Source organism: Choloepus didactylus, chromosome 11 (genome assembly GCF_015220235.1).
Source record: "Choloepus didactylus isolate mChoDid1 chromosome 11, mChoDid1.pri, whole genome shotgun sequence".
Taxonomy (NCBI): domain Eukaryota; kingdom Metazoa; phylum Chordata; class Mammalia; order Pilosa; family Megalonychidae; genus Choloepus; species Choloepus didactylus.
The window spans coordinates 65,355,999-65,374,218 of record NC_051317.1 but is presented as its reverse complement, the minus strand read 5'-3'; the positions used below and the strand labels follow the sequence as shown (position 1 = coordinate 65,374,218).

The following is an 18,220-nucleotide window of genomic DNA, read 5'->3' as shown; positions in this document are numbered from 1 at the left end:
TCAAAGCCAAAGTCAATTATAGCCATGACATGATAATCTGACATAGTTGTTAACCCTGTTAGAATGAATAAAGCCCAGATGAACTCTGACACAGTCATCACAAATGCAGAATTATTAGGATTAAATAAAGGGCTTGACCAAAAGATTCTGCTTAAAAATGGTCCCTTCTTTCTGGTGAAGAGGTAATCAAAGATAATTTTCTTTTAATATTAAGGGACACATAGAAGAGAAAAGGCAACAGTATGTTTCTAGATAAAGAATTTTCTATTTTCTTCAGAAAATGAATACATAATATTTTGGAAAATAGATAAACATAAATTAGACTCATAAAATAGGGCACACTAACTCATAATGCTATGCATGAGAGTTCAAAGACTGGGTGAGGGTGGAAAAGGGGCTACATATGAGATCTAAGGAACTTGTGGAAACCAAAAAAAAGGGAGGGGGAGGAGAAAAGGGAAAAAGAAAAAACCCTAAAAACTGCCATTAGTGACCTTATCACCAACTGGGTAAATAAGTTAGAATGATAAAACTTTTGAAGAACACACAGGCCTGAGATAGCCAAGAAATCATCAATGTCCTCTCTAAGCCTATATATATATATATATATATATATATATATATACACACACATATCAATGTCCTCTCTAAGCCTATATATATATATACACACACACACACACACACACACACACACACACACACACATACCTAAAATATGAACTGGCATGCTGCAATTTCTATTCAAAAACATATATAAAAGCTGGGAGTTAGTATAGCCCTACCCTTTTACTTCATGGGTGAGGAGACAGTCTCAGTGAATGTAAGTGATTCACCAGTCAGTGGTAGAGCTGGAACTCAACCAGGACTAGATTCTTAGTCCAGTGTTCCTTCTGCCATGCCATGCTGGTTCACACAATAATCTTTTCAGGTTCACTATTATTCAACTTTTCTAATAACTACTAACAGTTGCTTTGTGATCAGAAGCACTACATTGTTGTGGTTTGACACTGTGGTTTGAGCACTGGTTTGACTTTGAAGCCAGACCACCTGCATTCAAATCCTAGCTCTGCCACTTGCTACTTGTGTGGCTTTGATCACGATATAAGCTTCGGTTTCCTCACGTGTAATATGAGGACAGTAATACTACTTACCTCATAAGGTTGTTGTGAGGGTTAAATGAATAATAAAAAAAAAGCTTTTAAACAAATCTGGCATAAATTTTAATATAAATTATATTATATACCCTACATTGCTTTGGATATCAGGAGTTCCTTACTTTACATGCTAAGCATATTTTCAAAAAGTATGCAGAATACAGTTGGCAAATATATTTGTATATTAAATACAACATAGCAGTTTGCTATTTTTTTTAATGCTGGGGGAAAGTCCTTTGTTATGTAAATGTTTTCTTCAGGGTGAATCTCTATAATCTAGACAATCTATTCTGTAAATCTGAATTTCCATAAGGGGGGAAATTAGTAGTGGTGTATTTTAAGTAACTACTTTTGTACTTATTACCAAACTACAGTGAGCAAAATAATCACCTGGCACATTTTTTTTCAATTTTAGAAAATTTTCATTATTCTCCTCCAGAAATAATAAAGATAAAAAAGAACACCCAAAACATCCCATACCCCTTAACCCCGCCCCCATTGTGTGTGTGTGTGTGTGTGTGTGTATATTTTTTTTTTTTTTGTCTTTATTTTATTACTCATCTACCCATACACTGAATCCAGGTAATGTCAGTCACAAGCTTTTCACAATTACATGGTCAAACTATATAATTATATAACCACCATTGAGAATCAAGGCTACTGCATTACAATTCAATAGTTTCAGGTATTTCCTTCTAGCTATTCTAATACACTAGAAACTAAAAAGGAATATCTATATAATGTGTAAGAATAATCTCCAGAATGACCTCTCAACTCTATTTGAAATCTCTTAGCCACTGAAACTTTATTGTATTATATATCTTTTCCCCCTTCTGGTCAAGAAGGCATTCTCAGTCCCACAATGCCAGGGCCAGACTTATCCCTGGGAGTCATGTCCCTTGTTGACCTGGAACACTTTTAAAATGCAGATTCCCAGACCCAATCCCAGAGTCTGAGTTGGTATGGAGTAGAATCTGGAAACCTGCCTTTTCTAAAAACCAATGTCTTCTGATTCTGACAAAGGGAGTTCAGAAAACCACTTTGAGAAACACTGGCCTCTACATAGGAATATGGTGGACAGTGATAACCAGTCACCTAAATCTTACTTAAGGAAAAAAGTTGTAGTCTCTTCTTGACACAAACAGTATATAAATCTTCACTCATTGATGGGATGACTTCTTTAAACCTTGCCTACTAACTGGATATAATTTAAATAGATCCTTTTTATAGGTGGGAATGATATTTAATATAGACACATCTATGTATCTTGTATCAGACAAGACATGCACACTGAAAATGAAATTGACTGAACCAGCAATAAAGGCAGTTTATCTGGCAAGAAAAATGACAACGGTTGACAGAGTTGTCAGGTTGTCAGGCTGTTGGCCAGAGTCCAGGCTCCCACACACATCTATCCCTGTCTGATGTGTAAACTAATAGCATTCTGGATCTACATCCTGCCCACTCCCCAGCCAGCTCCTTTCCCCTCCCTCCAGCAACATGTTTTTACAAGAAATTGTAACTGAATCTGTCTGCATGTGACTGAATGAGAGTCTTCTGTGATCCTGCTGTGTTTTAAAACTTGCATTGCTACTACGTTGCTAATGCCAGGAATGAAACTTAAATACCTAATCAATGAATGTAAAGAGCTCAAAGACTCTTTGTTATCATTGGAGAATGAAGGCTGAGTGTGTGGTGTGTCATGTACAGGCAGGGAGATGTGGGTAATGTCTAACTGTGCTTTTCTATGATAAAGTGAGATATAGTAAATCTTCATTTCATCTCTGACAGAAGTCAACTGCAGTGAAGAAAAACAACCAGACACACATTCTCAATTACAGTGACCTTTATGAAAAGATCCTTTTAAATATTAGCTTCCCTTCAAACACTTTGCCACTTGGCAGTAAGCAGTATACTCTAGCAGGTGAACACAGGAGAAACAGCACTGCAATACTGGCTATCAAATTACATGCCACAGACAGTGCCATGAACTTAGTGCAATAAATATAAGGTAATGAAATTGGGTGGAAGGAAAGGAATGGACACAAAATGCAGCAACAGAAAGGTAAATGTTAAGAGAGAGCATGTTCTTCCCAAAAGCTCCTTAAATTAGAGATCAGGAGAACTGAAATCTAGTTCTAGTTTCAGTCACTATCGGTTGCAAGTCTCTAAACTTCAATCCCCTCAAATATAAGGTGAGGATATGACAATAACTATTCTACTTACCTGGCAAGACTGATATTAAACTAGCACAATATTTTATTGTAAATATAACTAAATCACCTACAATGCAGAAAAATATCTTCAGGTGGTGGAAACAAATGAACAAAAACACTTTCAGCTTTAATAAATTCTAATTAAATAAAGTCAAAAATCTATATGAATATATATTTTTTCAAGAAAATATTACTTGAAATATTTATATTATAAAATGATATTATATTATACTATATCATATCATATTATATTACATAACTGAAGTTACTGAGTAGCTTCAGAAGAGTCAGAAAATCAAAATAGACTACCATGAAGGGATGGGAAAGAGAGAAAGTTATTAAGGATTTATTACTCACCTCCATACCATAAAAGTGCAAGAATCTGGCAGTTTCACAGGTGAACTCTATCAAATCTTTACAGAAAGATAAATTTAATAGTAATCAAACAGTTTGAGAGAATATGTAAGAGAAGAAATGCATATGAAATACTTAATGAAGCCAGCCCAACACCTGACAGAGAATACACCACAGCCATATGAGCATCATACCAAAAATGCAAGGATGGTACAAGCATTAGGAAACCCAGTAATGTAATTCATCATATTCATATATTAAAATAGAAAAATCATATGATTACTTCCATAGAGATATGATAAAGGGATTCAATAAAATTCCTGTTGAATTTCCTGCATCTATTCCTATTGAACATGCCTCTGGCCTTTGCATGGTGTTTTCTAAATATCTACATGGCCCACTCCCTTGTTTTCATTCAGGTCAAAGATCACTTTAGATGAACGGATAAACAAAATGTGGTATATTCACAAAAGGAATGAAGTTCTGATACATGCTACAATATGGGTGAACCCTGAAGACATCCTTTTGAGTGAAATGAGCCAGACCCTGACCACCATATCTAAAATAGCATCCTTTTCTTTCCCTGGTTACTGTATGTTCCTTTATCCATATTTTAGTTTTCTTCTTAGTATTTGCTGCCACCTGACATTTATGGATTTATTTATTGTCTGTCCCTGCCATTAAAATATATGCTTTATATACCCACATCCTAGAAGAGTACTGACACATTGTGGGTGTTCAGTAAATCTTTGTTGAATGAGCAAATAAAGGAGAGATGGACTCTTTCTTAACATCTTGTGTCTGTGTGTTTTTGAAAGTTATCATGCTTTATTAGGAAATACCATTAGATTGAAGAATATGAAATTGTCGCTATTTGATTATTTTTGATTTACAAAAAGGGCAATTTCATATGGTTCAACCTAACAGAATCATTCCTGTTAAGATTCAAAATGTGAAAAGGATGTGCATGAATCATTGATACTATTTTATGTTATTCCGGTGGTACTACTCAATGCAATTACATAAGAAAAAGAAATGATAGGTATACAAATTGGAAAGGAGGAGGTAAACATCATTATTTGCAGAAGATATTATATATGGAAAACTCAAGCAAATCAGCTAAAAATTATTGTAAACAATAGAATACAATAAACAGATGAATACAAAATATATAAATATATGTATTTCTACTATATATATATGTAGCCATATAGCTTTCTGATATACAAGAGTTATAAATTCACTGGAAGGAAAAGATCTTATTTACTATAGCACAAAAAGACAAAATAACTAGAAATAGATTTAAAAGGAAATGTGAAAGATCTATATGAAGAAAACTTAAATACACCATTGAGGGATACAGAGATGTAACTAAACCAAAAGACATACCCTACTCTTGGTTTGAAAGAATCAATATTGTAAAATTCTACCTAAATTAAGAATAGCACTAATAATTTGAGGGGGGGTGCTTAGGCAGGTTACTAGATAACTTACAGTAAAGTCATGGAAAACTGCAAAAGACAGAAAAAATCTCATAGGATGAATAATGAGGGTAGGGAGCCCTACTGTAGTGAAACCTGTGTGGTAATGATACTTGACTAGAAAGATTAATAGAAGAGAATAAAGAACTTAGTATTGACTAAAATATATATGGAATGGTGGTATGTAAAATAAAGGTGGCATTTCAATTCAATGAGAAAAAATTGATTATCCAATGAAAGTGTTGCAACAATTGGCTAACCAACTGCAAAAAAACTAAGTTAGAGCCCTACTATATCAGGTTGAAAAACGGCTCCCAAAAGTTATCCATGGCAAATTCCTGGAACCTGTATTTGTTACCTTACTGGGAAAAAAGTTCTTTGCAGGTATGATTAAGGATCTTGAGATGAGAGGTGTGCCGGTTTGAGTGTATTGTGTCCCCCAAATGCCATTATCTTTGTAGTCTTGTGTGGGGCAGAAGTTTTGGTGTTGGTTAGATTTGCTTGGAGTGTGCCCCACCCAGCTGTGGGAGATAATTTTGATGAGATGTTCCCATGGAGGCGTGGCCCCACCCATTCGGGGTGGGCCTTGATTGGTGGAGCTATATAAATGAGCTGACTCAAAGACAGAAAAGTGAGTGCAGCTGGGAGTGAGGTTTTGAAGAGGAGCAAGCTTGCTAGAGAGGAACGTCCTGGGAGAAAGCCGTTTTGAGGCCAGAGCTTTGGAGCAGATGCCGGCTGCCTTCCTAGCTAGCAGAGGTTTTCCGGACACCACTGGCCATCCTCTGGTGAAGGTACCCGATTGCTGGTGTGTTACCTTGGATGCTTTGTGGCCTTAAGACTGTAACTGTGTAGCAAAATAAACCCCCGTTTTATAAAAGCCTATTCATCTCTGGTGTTTTGCATTCTGCAGCATTAGCAAACTAGGACAAGAGGGTAAACCTGGATTATCTCAGTTAAGCCCTAAATGTCATCATAAGTATCCCTATAAGAGAAATAAGGAGAAGAGAGACACAGAGGAGAAGGTGATGTGCAGACATAGGCTTATAGCCACAAGCCAAGGAAGCTGACAACTACCAGAAGTAAGAAGAGGCATGGAATGGATTCTCCCCTAGAGCCATGTAGGGACTATGACCCTGCCCACACCTTGATTTTGTAATTCTGACCTCCAAAACTCTGAGAGAATAAATTTCTGTTCTTTTAGGCCACCACATTTGTGGTCATTTGTTCGGGAGCCCTAGGAAACCAATATATGTACTTTACTCCTTTCACTAAAATAGTTCAAGGTGAATCAAAGATTTAACTCTAAAAAATGAAACCATGTAAGTATCAAATTGAAATATGGGAGAATTTAACCTAAAAAGCCAAAAAAGAAAAAATTTCTAAAACTGACTACATTAGGTTTTTTTTTTTTTGAAAAAATATCTGCAATATATGACAGAGTGTTAATATCCTTAATTAAAAGAATTTACAAATCTATAAGAAAAGACCAATCAACTAACAGACAAATGGGCAAAAGATAGGAATCAAAAGTTAACAGGAAAAAGAGCGTTTTAACTATGATAAGATGCTCAGTTTAAAAATGTGAAAACTACAATGAGTTAAAAGTTTTCATGTATCAAGTTGGCAAAGATAAAAATGTAACATATTCACTTAGCAAGGATGAGAGGAAGGAGATACTCAGACATTGGATAAGTTGGTTAAAAAGTTTCTTCAGAGGAAAATTTGGCATTATCTTTATAAACCTCAAAATGTAATTTTTAAACTCTATTGGCAATTCTATTTCTAGTTTTGCACGGGTAGGCAAGTATGTGCAAATATACTGATTTCTATATTATATAATTTATGAAAGTAAAAGACTGAGAACAATGTAAATATCCTTTAACAGGATATTGTTTTAGAAAAGTATATATATCCATACAATGGAATATATAAAGCGTAAAGGATAAGATGGATATATATGTATGGATAGATGTGACCTGATTCCCAAGTAAAAAACAAAACAAAAACCAAACAACAACACACATACTCACACACACGCCATGGCTTGTAAAACATTCTATACACCTGTATTTTTAAACAATCAGCTACACACACATCTGCTCACTTCTATATGGACTCAGAGAATATACAAGAACCCATCGATGGTGGATATTTCTGAGCAGTTGAACAAATGAACTGGCAGGTTAACTGAAAGGGAGGCTTTCTTATTGTTTACCTATTAATACAGCTGAACTTTTTTTTTGGTACTGTGTGCATGTATTATTTAAAAATTCATACATGAAAATTATATATTAAATTGAAGTTGATCCCTCATCAAAATAATTGCAATTGTTAGGCATCAGAACAATAACTGGGAAATTCTAAGGACAGGTTCCTAGCTGGAGTTCTAGCCATAATGTTGTTATCCAGCAGGTTCATCTAAATACTCATACATAGAAAAATGTTTGAATAAACTGTGAAGCAGCCATGCAATGGAGGACTATGTAGCTGAAAAAAAGAATAAGAACAAATCTCTATGAACAGATGTAGAATGATTTCCAGGCATACTATTCACTGAAAAAAGCAAAGCCCAGAAGAATATTTACACTTTGCATGAAAGAAAGAAGGTGATATATGAAAATACGCAAGTAGGGGACTTCCGGGGAAGATGGTTGTTCTAGTTTGCTAAAGCTGCTGGAATGCAAAATACCAGAAATGGATTGGCTTTTATAAAAAGGGGTTTATTTGGTTATACGGTTACAATCTTAAGGCCATAAAGTGTCCATCAACAAAGTGTACCTTCACTGGAGGATGGCCAATGGTGTCTGGAAAACCTCTGTTACCTGGGAAGGCATGTGGCTGGTGTCTGCTCCAAGTTCTGGTTCCAAAATGACTTTCTCCCAGGATGTTCCTCTCCAGGCCACAGCTCCTCTTCAAAATGTCACTCTTGGTTACTCTTGGGGCATTTGTCCTCTCTTAGCTTCTCCGGAGCAACAGTCTGCTTTCAACTGCTGTCTTCAAACTGCCTTTCATCTGTAGCTACTCTCTCTCAGCTTCTTCAAAGTGTCCCTGTTGGCTGTAGCTCCTCTTCAAAATGTCACTCTCAGCTGCACTGAGTTCCTTCTGTTTGTCAGCTCATTTATATGGCTCCAGTGATTTAATTTAGACCCACCCTGAATGGGTGAGGTAACATCTCCATGGAAATTATCCAATCAGAGTCATCACCCACAGTTGGGCGGGGTGAATCTCCATGGAAACACTCAAAGAATTACAATCTAATTAACACTGATACGTCTGCCCACACAAGATTACATCAAAGATAATGGTGTTTTGGGGGACATAATACATTCAAACCGGCACACAATGGTGGAACAGCGAGCTCCAGGACTCAGTCCTTCCACCAAAACTGTTCAAGAGGCAGGAACTATCTGAAACAACTATTTTGAAACTCCAGGGATCAGAAGAACACTGTACAGCATCCAAGGATGAACAGGAGGAAGAGGTTGATAAATTATGGTAAAGAAATGTAAATTGCTCTCTCCATGTGGTGGCTACAGGATCCCACTGCCCACTGTTGTGACAGGTAGCCATGGGGACCGGGCCCTGGATAGCTGCTGCTGAGAGAAAGGGAATAAAAATCCTCTTCTGCAAGAACAGGGGTGTGCAAGGCCGATTGCTGATCATGGCTTTTGATAAGTGAATTTGGATTGCTGAGTCCAGCTCTGAGGGCAGTTAATGTTTCAACCTGTCCTGGACAAAAGGCAGAAGCAACCATTGTTTCAACCTGACCCCAACAAAGGTGGTGGTAACCATTGTTTCAACTCACCTTGGACAGGAGCAGAGGCGGTGGAGAGGTAAGGAGGCAGTGTTTCCACAGAACTGCAGGGGATAGTTAGCTGAAGCTGGGCAGGCCAGGAAAGCTCAGCTTTGGGGCACTGTTGGAGAAGATTTTGGCACCCTTCCTGATCTGCTCCACAGGGCACGCTGGAGCCAGTCTGTGCCCCCTTCCTGGGTCCCTGGGCCCTGTTTTGGCTGGAAAAGACCAAATTGGGAAAGTCCTACCTGGGGTAACACTTATCCCAGAATTTGCCCTCAATGCAAAAGCGGCATAAGACAACAAAAAGAGTGTAAAAAACTATAGAGGGTAACAGTTTGGGATAAAGGCCTGCTGGATTCAGATACCTGGAAGATGGAGGTTTGTCCCCTGGGAAACAGGACAACCAAACTCCTGTAAACAGGGCAACTCCAGAACAACTAATAAGCGAAAGCCTAGGACAAGACAGAGGCTCAGTAAGACAAGGCAAACAAAGCACAATGGATTTACCTAGGGCAGACCTTCCTAGGAAGGCTAAAGCTCAAGAAAATCTCTGTCTTATCACCAGCTAGTTACAAATCCAGGAAACAGACATCCCAAGAAATAAACACCAAAGTTAACATTTTAAAATATTAAAATGTACAGTGTGCAAAAAAAGAGTCCAAGACAAAGAAATAGGGAATGATGGCCCATTCAAAGGAAGAAGACAAAAAAAGGAGAACACCAATGAAGAAGACAAGAATGTGGACATACTGAAAAAAGCCTTTAAAAAAATGATCTTAAAAATGCTTAAGGAGATGAAGTAAAGTACAGAGAAAGAACTAAAGGATATGAGGAAAACAATGAATAAGCAATGTAAGAGTCTAAAAAAAGAGACAGAAATTTTAAAAAGGAACTAAATAGAACTAACGAAGTTGAAAACCACAACAATGGAAATGAAAACTTCCCAGGAGGGTTTCAAGAACAGAATGGAGCTGGCAGAAGAAAGAATCAATTAATTTGAAGACAAGACACTGGAAATGAGTCAGGGTGAGGAGCAGAAAGAAAAAAAAGTACTGAAAGCAAAAATAGTCTAACTCAGCTATGGGATACCATCAAGTGCACAAATATGAACATTATGGGAGACCCAGAAGGAGAAGAAAGAGAAAAAGGGGTAGAAGGAATAGTCAATGAAATAATGACAGAGAAATTCCCAAACTTAGCAAAAGACATGAATATGCACATCCAAGCAGCTCAGAGAACACCAAACAGGAAAAACATGAAGAAAAACACAACCTATCATATATTGATTACACTATCAAATGCAAAAGACAAGGAAAGAGTTCTGAAGGCCGAAAGAGAAAAGCAACATGTTATATACAAGGGAATCCCAATAAGATTGAGTGCCAATTACTCATTAGAAACCATAGAGGCAAGAAGGCAGTGGGTTGAAATACTTAAAGTTCTAAAGGAAAACAAATGCTAGCCAAGAATTGTACACCTGGTGAGACTCTCTTTCAAAAATGAGGGAGAGATTAAGACACTGTCTGGTAAACAAAAGTTGAAGGAGTACATCATCACTAAACTTTCCCTGCTAGCACTGTAAATGGAGTTCTTCAGATTGAAAGGAAAGGACACTAGACCGTGGTTCAAAGCAGCATAAAGAAATAAAGACCTGCAGTAAAGGTAACTATTTCAGTAATTATAAATGCCAGCATTATTGTATTGCATCATTTGGTATCTAAATCCATTTCTAACTTTCTTCAGATGCTAAAATGCAAATGCAAAAAAATTAATGATAAACCTCGGTTTTTGGACATATGATGTACAAAGATATAAATAGTACAAGTATAAAAACATGGTGGGGAGACAGAGGGGTATAGGAAAAGTATATGTGCATGCTACTGATGTTAAGTTGGTATCAAACCAAGTATAATCGTTATATATTTAGGATGCTAAATTTTAACCCTATAATAAGTACAAGTAAAACAGATGAAAAATATATCCAGATGGAAATAAGAAGGCACTCAATATAGTACAATACAAGAAAACAAATAAACATAAAAGAAGGCTATAATGGAAGTAAAGAACAAAAAAGTTTGACTTACAAAACCTAAATAGCAAGATGGAAGAAGAAAGACCTGTTTATCAGTAATGACTTTAAATGTAAATGGATTAAACTCTCCAGTCAAAAGGCAGAGATCGACAGAATGGATGAAAAGGCATGGCCCAACTATATGCCATCTGCAAGAGACTCACCTTAAAGTCAAAGATACAAGCAGGTTGACAGTAAAGGGGGAAAAAAAAATATGCCATGCAAATAGTAACCAAAAGAGAGCTGGGGTGACTATACTCAATTGGATAAATAGGCTTTAAGTCAAAAGCAGTTACAAGGGACTAAGATGGTCATTATATACTGATAAAGGGGACAATTCAATTCAGGAAGATGTAACAATAATAAATATATATGCACCTAACAGAGTCCCAAAATATTTGAAGCAAATACTGACAGATTAGAAGGGAGAAATTGAGGACTTTACAATAATAGTAGGAGACCTTAACACACCATTCTCAATAATGGATAGAACATCTAGTCAGAAGATAAATAAAGAAGTAGGATTTGAATGATACACTAAAGAAACTAGACTTAACAGACATATATAGAACATTGCACCCAACAAAAACAGAATACCCACTCTTCTCAAGTGTATATGGATAATTTTCCAGGACAGACCATATGTTGGGTCACAAAACAAGCCTCAATAAGTTTAAAAAATTAAAATCATACAATGTATACTCTTTGAGCGTAACAGAATGAAGCTAAAAATCAATAATAGAGGGAGAAAGAGAAAATTCACAAACATGGAAATTAAACAACATACTCTTAAACAACCAATGGGTTAAAGAAGAAATCAGAAACTAAATTAAGAAATATCTTGAGGCAAATGCAATTGAAAATACAACATACCAAAACTTATAGGATGTAGCCAAGGTAGTGCTGAGAGGGAAATTCATAGCTCTAAATGAATGCATTAAAAAAGAAGAAAGACTTCAAATTGGAGACCTAACATTAAAATTGGAAGAATGAGAAAAAGAAGAGCAAACTAAACCCAAAGCAAGTAAAAGGAAGGATTACAAAGGTTACAGCAGCAATAAAGGAAATAGGAAAAAAAAAAAAAATAGAATCAACAAAACCAAAAATAGGTTCTTTGAAAAGATCAACAAGCTTGACAAACCTTTAGCTAGACTGACAAAGAATAAAAGAGAGAGGACCCAAAGAATGAAAATCAGAAATGAAAAAAGGGACATTACTCCAGACCCTGAAGAAATAAAAAAGACTGTAAGTGGATACTATGAACAAGTGTAGGACAATAAATTAGAAAACCTACATGAAATGGGAAAATTCTTAGAAACACACAAACTATCTACTTTGAGTCAAGAAGAAACAGAAGATCTCAACAAATCAATTACTAGTAAAGAGACTGAATCAGTCATCAAAAACGTCACAAAAAACAATAGCACAGGACAAGATGGTTTCACAGGGGAATTATATCAAACATTCCAAAAATATTTAACTCCAGTTATGCTCAAACTCTTCCAGAAGACTGCAGAGAAAGGAACATTCCCTAACTCATTCTACAAGGCCAAAATCACCCTCGATACCAAAGCCAGATAAAGATACCACAAGAAAAGAAAACTATGGTTCAATATCTCTTATGAATATTCATGCAAAAATCCTCAACAAAATACTTGCAAACCAAATTCAACAGCATATTAAAGGAATTATATACTATGATCAAGTGGGATTTATCCCTGGTATGCAAGGCTGGTTCAACATAAGGAAATGAATTAAGGTAAAACATCACTTAACAGAGTGAAGGAAGAAAACCATATGATCCTCTCAATCAATGCAGAAAAGGCAATATGACAAAATACAACACCTCTTCTTGATAAAAACACTTAGAACACCAGGAATAGAAGGAAACTTCCTCAATATCATAAAACACATACACGAAAAGCCCACAGCTAACACCCTACTTACGGTGAAAGATTGAAAGTTTTCCTTCTAAGATCTGGAGCAAGACAAGGATACCCACTATAACCAGAGTTATTCAACATTGTACTGGAAGTTCTTGTCATAGCAATTAGGCAAGAAAAAGAAGTAAAAGGCATCCAAGTAGAAAGGAAGAAGTAAACTCTTCCCAATTTTTCCCAATTTGCAGATGATATAATCCTATATGCAGGCAATCCTGAAAAATTTACAACAAAGTTCGTAGAGCTAATAAATGAATTCAGCGAAGTGGCAGAATACAAGATCAACACCCAAAAATCAACAGTGTTTAAATACACAAGCAATGAAAAATTCAAAGAAGAAATCAAGAAAAAAAAATTCCATTCACAATAGCAACTAAAAGAATCAATTGTCTAGGAATAAATCTAACCGTAGATGTAAAGACTTGTTTATACACAGCATAGCTACAAGAAATTAAAGATCTAAATAAATGGAAGGATATTCTGTGTTCATGCATTAGAAGACTAAGTATTATTAAGTATTATATACTACCCAAAGCAATATATAGACTCAATGCAATCTCAATCAAAATTCCAACAACCTTCTTTGCAGAAATGGAATTTATGGAATTTATATGGAAGGGTAAGGGCCCCGAATAGCTAAAACCACCTTGAAAAAGAAGAATGAAGTTGGAGGACTCACAGTTCCCATTCTTAAAACTTACTACAAAGTAATCAAAACAGCATGTTCCTGGTACAAGGACAGATATACAGACCATTGGAATAGAATTGAGAGCTCAGAAATCAACCCTCACATTTACGGCCAACTGATTTTTGACAAGGTGACAAAGATCACTCAATTGGGAAAGAATAGTGTTCTAGTTTGCTAATGCTGCCAGAATGCAAAACACCAGAGATGGATTCGCTTTTATAAAAGGGGGTTTATTTGGTTACACAGTTACAGTCTTAAGGCCATAAAGTGTCCAAGGTAACACATCCTTCACTGGAGGATGGCCAATGGTGTCTGGAAAACCTCTGTTAGCTGGAAAGGCACGTGGCTGGCGTCTGCTCCATAGTTCTGGTTTCAAATGGCTTTCTCGCAGGACGTTCCTCTCTAGGCTTCAGCACCTCAAAAATGTCACTCTTAGTTGCACTTGGGGTATTTGTCCTCTCTTAGCTTCTCCAGAGCAAAAGTCTGCTTTCAACGGGTGTCTTCAAACTGTCTCTCAACTGCAGCTTCTGTGCCTTCCTCAAAGTATCCCTCTTGGCTGTAGCTCCTCTTCAAAACATCACTCACAGCTGCACTAAGTTCCTTCGGTTATGTCAGGTCATTTATATGGCTCCACTGATCAACTTAGACCCAACCCGAATGGGTGGAGCAACACCACCACAAGAAATCATCCAATCAGAGTCATCACCCACAGCTGGGTGGGGCACATTCCAAAGAAACACTCAAAGAATTACAATCTAATATACACTGATAACATCTGCCCACACAAGATTACATCAAAGATAATGGCATTTGGGGGACACAATATATTCAAACTGGCACAAATAGTCTTTTTAACAAATGGTGCTGGGAAAACTGGATCTTCATTTGTTTGTAAAAAAAAAAAAAAAAAAAAACGGGGGGGGAGGAGGACCCCTACTTCCTACCTCATACTGTACATAAAAATAAACTCAAAATGTATCGAATACCTAAATATAAGAGCTAGAACTAGAACTATCAACCTTCTAGAAGAAAAAGGATTTTCAGGACCTCATGTTAAGCAATGATTTCTCAGACTTTATACCCAAAGCATAAACAACAAAAGAAAAAACAGATAAATAGGACCCATCAAAATAAAAAAACTTTTGTTCCTCAAAGGATTTTATCATGAAAATAAAAAGATAACCTACACAATGGGAGAAAATATTTGGAAGCCACAAATCCAATAAGGGATTAATATACAGGATATATAAAGAAATCCTCCAACTTAACAACAAAAAGACAAACAATCCATTTAAAAAATGTGCAAAAGACTTGAAAAGACATCTCTCCAAAGAAGATACACAAATGGGCAGAAAGCAAATGAAAAGATGCTCAACATCAATAACCATCAGGGAAATGCAAATCAAAACCATAATGAGATACCATTTCACACCCATTAGAATGGCTGCTATTAAAAAAATGGAGAAGTCTTGGAGAGGATACAAAGAAATAGGAATACTCATTCATTGCTGGTGGCAATGTAAAATGGTGCAGTTGCTGTGGAAAACAGTTTGGCAACTCCTCAGAAAGCAAAGTATAGAACTACCATACGATCCAGCAGTCCCACTACTAGGTATATACCCAAAAGAATTGAAAGCAGGGGCTTGAACAGATGTTTGCACACCAATGTTTATAGCAGCATTATTTATGATTGCCAAAAGAAGGAAGCAACCCAAGAGTCCATCAACTGATGAACGGATAAATAAGACGTGCTATGTACATACAATGGAATATTACTTAGCTGTAAAAAGGAACGAGGTCCTGATACATGTGACAAGATGAATGAACTGTGAAGACATCACATTGAGTGAAATAAGCCAGAAACAAAAGGACAAATATTATATGATTTCACTGTTTTGAAACATTTAGAATAAGCCAACTCATAGAGCCAGAAACTAGAATGTAGGTGGGGATAAGGAATGGGAAGTGGTAGGGATAGGGAATGGGAAATTAAGTCTTAAGATGTATAGGGTTCCTGTACATCATGCAGCTGATTCAGTGGTTTTACGAACCATTATCTGAGGGAATCTGAGCAGGCAGATCTACTCTGCACTGTAACTTACATATACAGCTCTATAAATAAAAGTTAGTCCTTAATCATGTATCTATAAATTGCTCCTCTTCATTTGCTTTTAACTTTCCTCTACTAAGATAATGCATATAGTCAGTAATTTTTTTTCATTGGTAGGATGGGCTTCACATAGTGATTTACATTAGGCTATAACTCTGATGTAACTGGTCTTGTTTAAAAATTCACCATTTTAGAGTCTTAAGATACAACAAAAGCCTAAGTTTCCAGTCTATGAGCACATGACCTATTTTTCAAGCTCAAGAATGAAATAAGAAAGGGAAAAGTTAGAATCCCCAAGCAGTCATTGCTATGTTCTTCTCAATTCATTAAACACAACAATTTTTCTATTTTAAAAAGGTATTTACTTACTTGGAATAAGCTGGAGAAACCCAATATGGGTTGTCTTCAGCTGCTTTGGCATGCCTCAAAATGGCTTCCCGGGGATTGCTGTCATCAGTCTTGTCCAAAGCAATGTTCTTCACAATGTAGGATGACAGAGTGCCCCCGTGGGTTCCAACCCGGCCACCACGACCTGTTTCAAAGGAAAAATCTAATCAGATCCTGAATAAATATTACTATATATATATATATATATATATATATCATACTTATCTGGCAAGGTTGAGAATCCCTCAGCATTGGCTTCAAAAGTGGCCTGTTAAATGGACATGTGAACTGACAGAGTGGGGCCAGAGCTTGAGGTTTACTTAATTTTTATCATTTCCTATGTAATCAAGGTTTTGAGTACTCTGGGGCTTCCTCAGACATTGATCTGAAGCATACAAATTTCAAGAGCACTTGAGTATGATCCTTTCAGCTTTCATTTATGATAATCACAACCAAAGTAAGAAATCACCAAACCTCAACTTCCCCAAAACATTCCTAAATAGGAAGAGGCAGTTTTTAACTGGTATGAGTCAGCTGCTTAATTTACATAACAGTGCCAATGTAGGAGGAATTATAAAAATTATAAATAGTTTGCCATGTATATGCCTTAAAAAATTCCTCAGGCATGAACATTTGTAATTCAATTAATAAAAATAACAAATTATTCATTAGATGATATTTTAGTTTTAAACAAACATACTTTAGGGCTTGCCATCTTCCAAGTACATTTAGGCTTGCCATTTTCCTGAGTATTATGAGAAAACAAGTTAAGCTGAATGTACTGATTCACATTATTTTACTCTAATTGCCCTAGTAGACAGGAAATTCCTTAGGGACAGGGATTTTTCCCCCATTGGATCCCCCAACAGCTACCACAGTGGCCTAGTACTCAAAGAATGTATAGTTTTTAGGAAGAAAAACTAAATACATGAAAAGCCAAATAGCACTAAAAGATCAATTTCATAATCCAAGATAAGGAAAGATTAAATAAGGCAGGAAGTAATTAATGACCAAATAAGTTGTGTGGCCTGTACTTATTACAGTACTTAGAGGAAGGAGAGAACATTTTGGGCTGAAGTGGTTGAGGGGGTCTGTGGTAGTTTTGAAGTTGTATGTACTCCAAAAATGGTCATGTTCTTTTAATCTATTCATGTGGGTGTAGACCTATTGAGGGTGGGACCTTCTGATTAGGTTATTTCAATTGAGATGTGACACTCCCCATTCAAGATGGGTCTTAATCCTCTTACTGGAGTCCTTTATAAGAGGATAAAACACAAAGAGATGAAACCAAGAAAATTTCGTAGAAAAAGCCCCCTGGAGAAGCTAATAGAGAACCCACAGAAAACAGAGAAGAAGCCATTGAAGCCAAAAGCTGGAAGCAATGAAACCCGGGATCAGCAGATGTCTCCATTTGCCTTGCTATCTGACAGAGGAGCCCAAGTTTGCCAGTAGCCGGTCTTTGGAGAAGGTATCATCCTGTTGATGATTTAATTTGGACATTTTCATAGCCTAAGAACTGCAAATTGTAAGTTAGTAAATCCCATTGTAAAAACTAACCCATTTCTGGTATATTGCATTCAGCAGCTTTAGCAAACCAAAACAGCGTCTTTATGGAAGAGATGGTTTTTGAACTGGATGTAGTTTTGAAAAGTTCAACAGAGAGAGAAGGTTATTTTCAGTGAGCAGAATGGTTTAAGTACAAGTGTAGAATGCAGAAAGTTCAATAGGTATTTGGGGACAGGAGTGAACCAATAGTTACACCAGAAAATCAGAGTAGGAGAGAAGTGAAGTGTAAAGCTACAAGGGTGGGTTAGAGTCAGACTGTAGAGAACCTTGAATCTGCAATGGGACAACGGGAAGCTTATGAAGGTTTGGGGACAGTAACAACATGAAAGGTAGAGGAGGTACAGATAAAAGCTATGTGCAAGATGAATGGAAGCAGTGGGGAGGAGAGGGAGTGACTTAAGATAAGGTATCTAGTTAGAAGAGTTTTGCAAAAATCCAGGCAAGAATATTATTT

At 36.5% G+C, this 18,220-nt stretch overlaps 1 protein-coding gene across 2 annotated transcripts in view; it reads right to left on the bottom strand.

Annotated features, from left to right (window-relative positions):
* WDR70 (WD repeat domain 70) overlaps nucleotides 1-18,220 on the bottom strand; it is a 558,042-nt gene that overhangs the window by 59,101 nt on the left and 480,721 nt on the right. For both annotated transcript variants that reach the window (XM_037799489.1, XM_037799490.1), the window contains exon 17: nucleotides 16,183-16,345. In XM_037799489.1, the coding sequence (XP_037655417.1) occupies nucleotides 16,183-16,345 (163 nt within the window). The remainder of the gene's footprint in view (nucleotides 1-16,182; nucleotides 16,346-18,220) is intronic.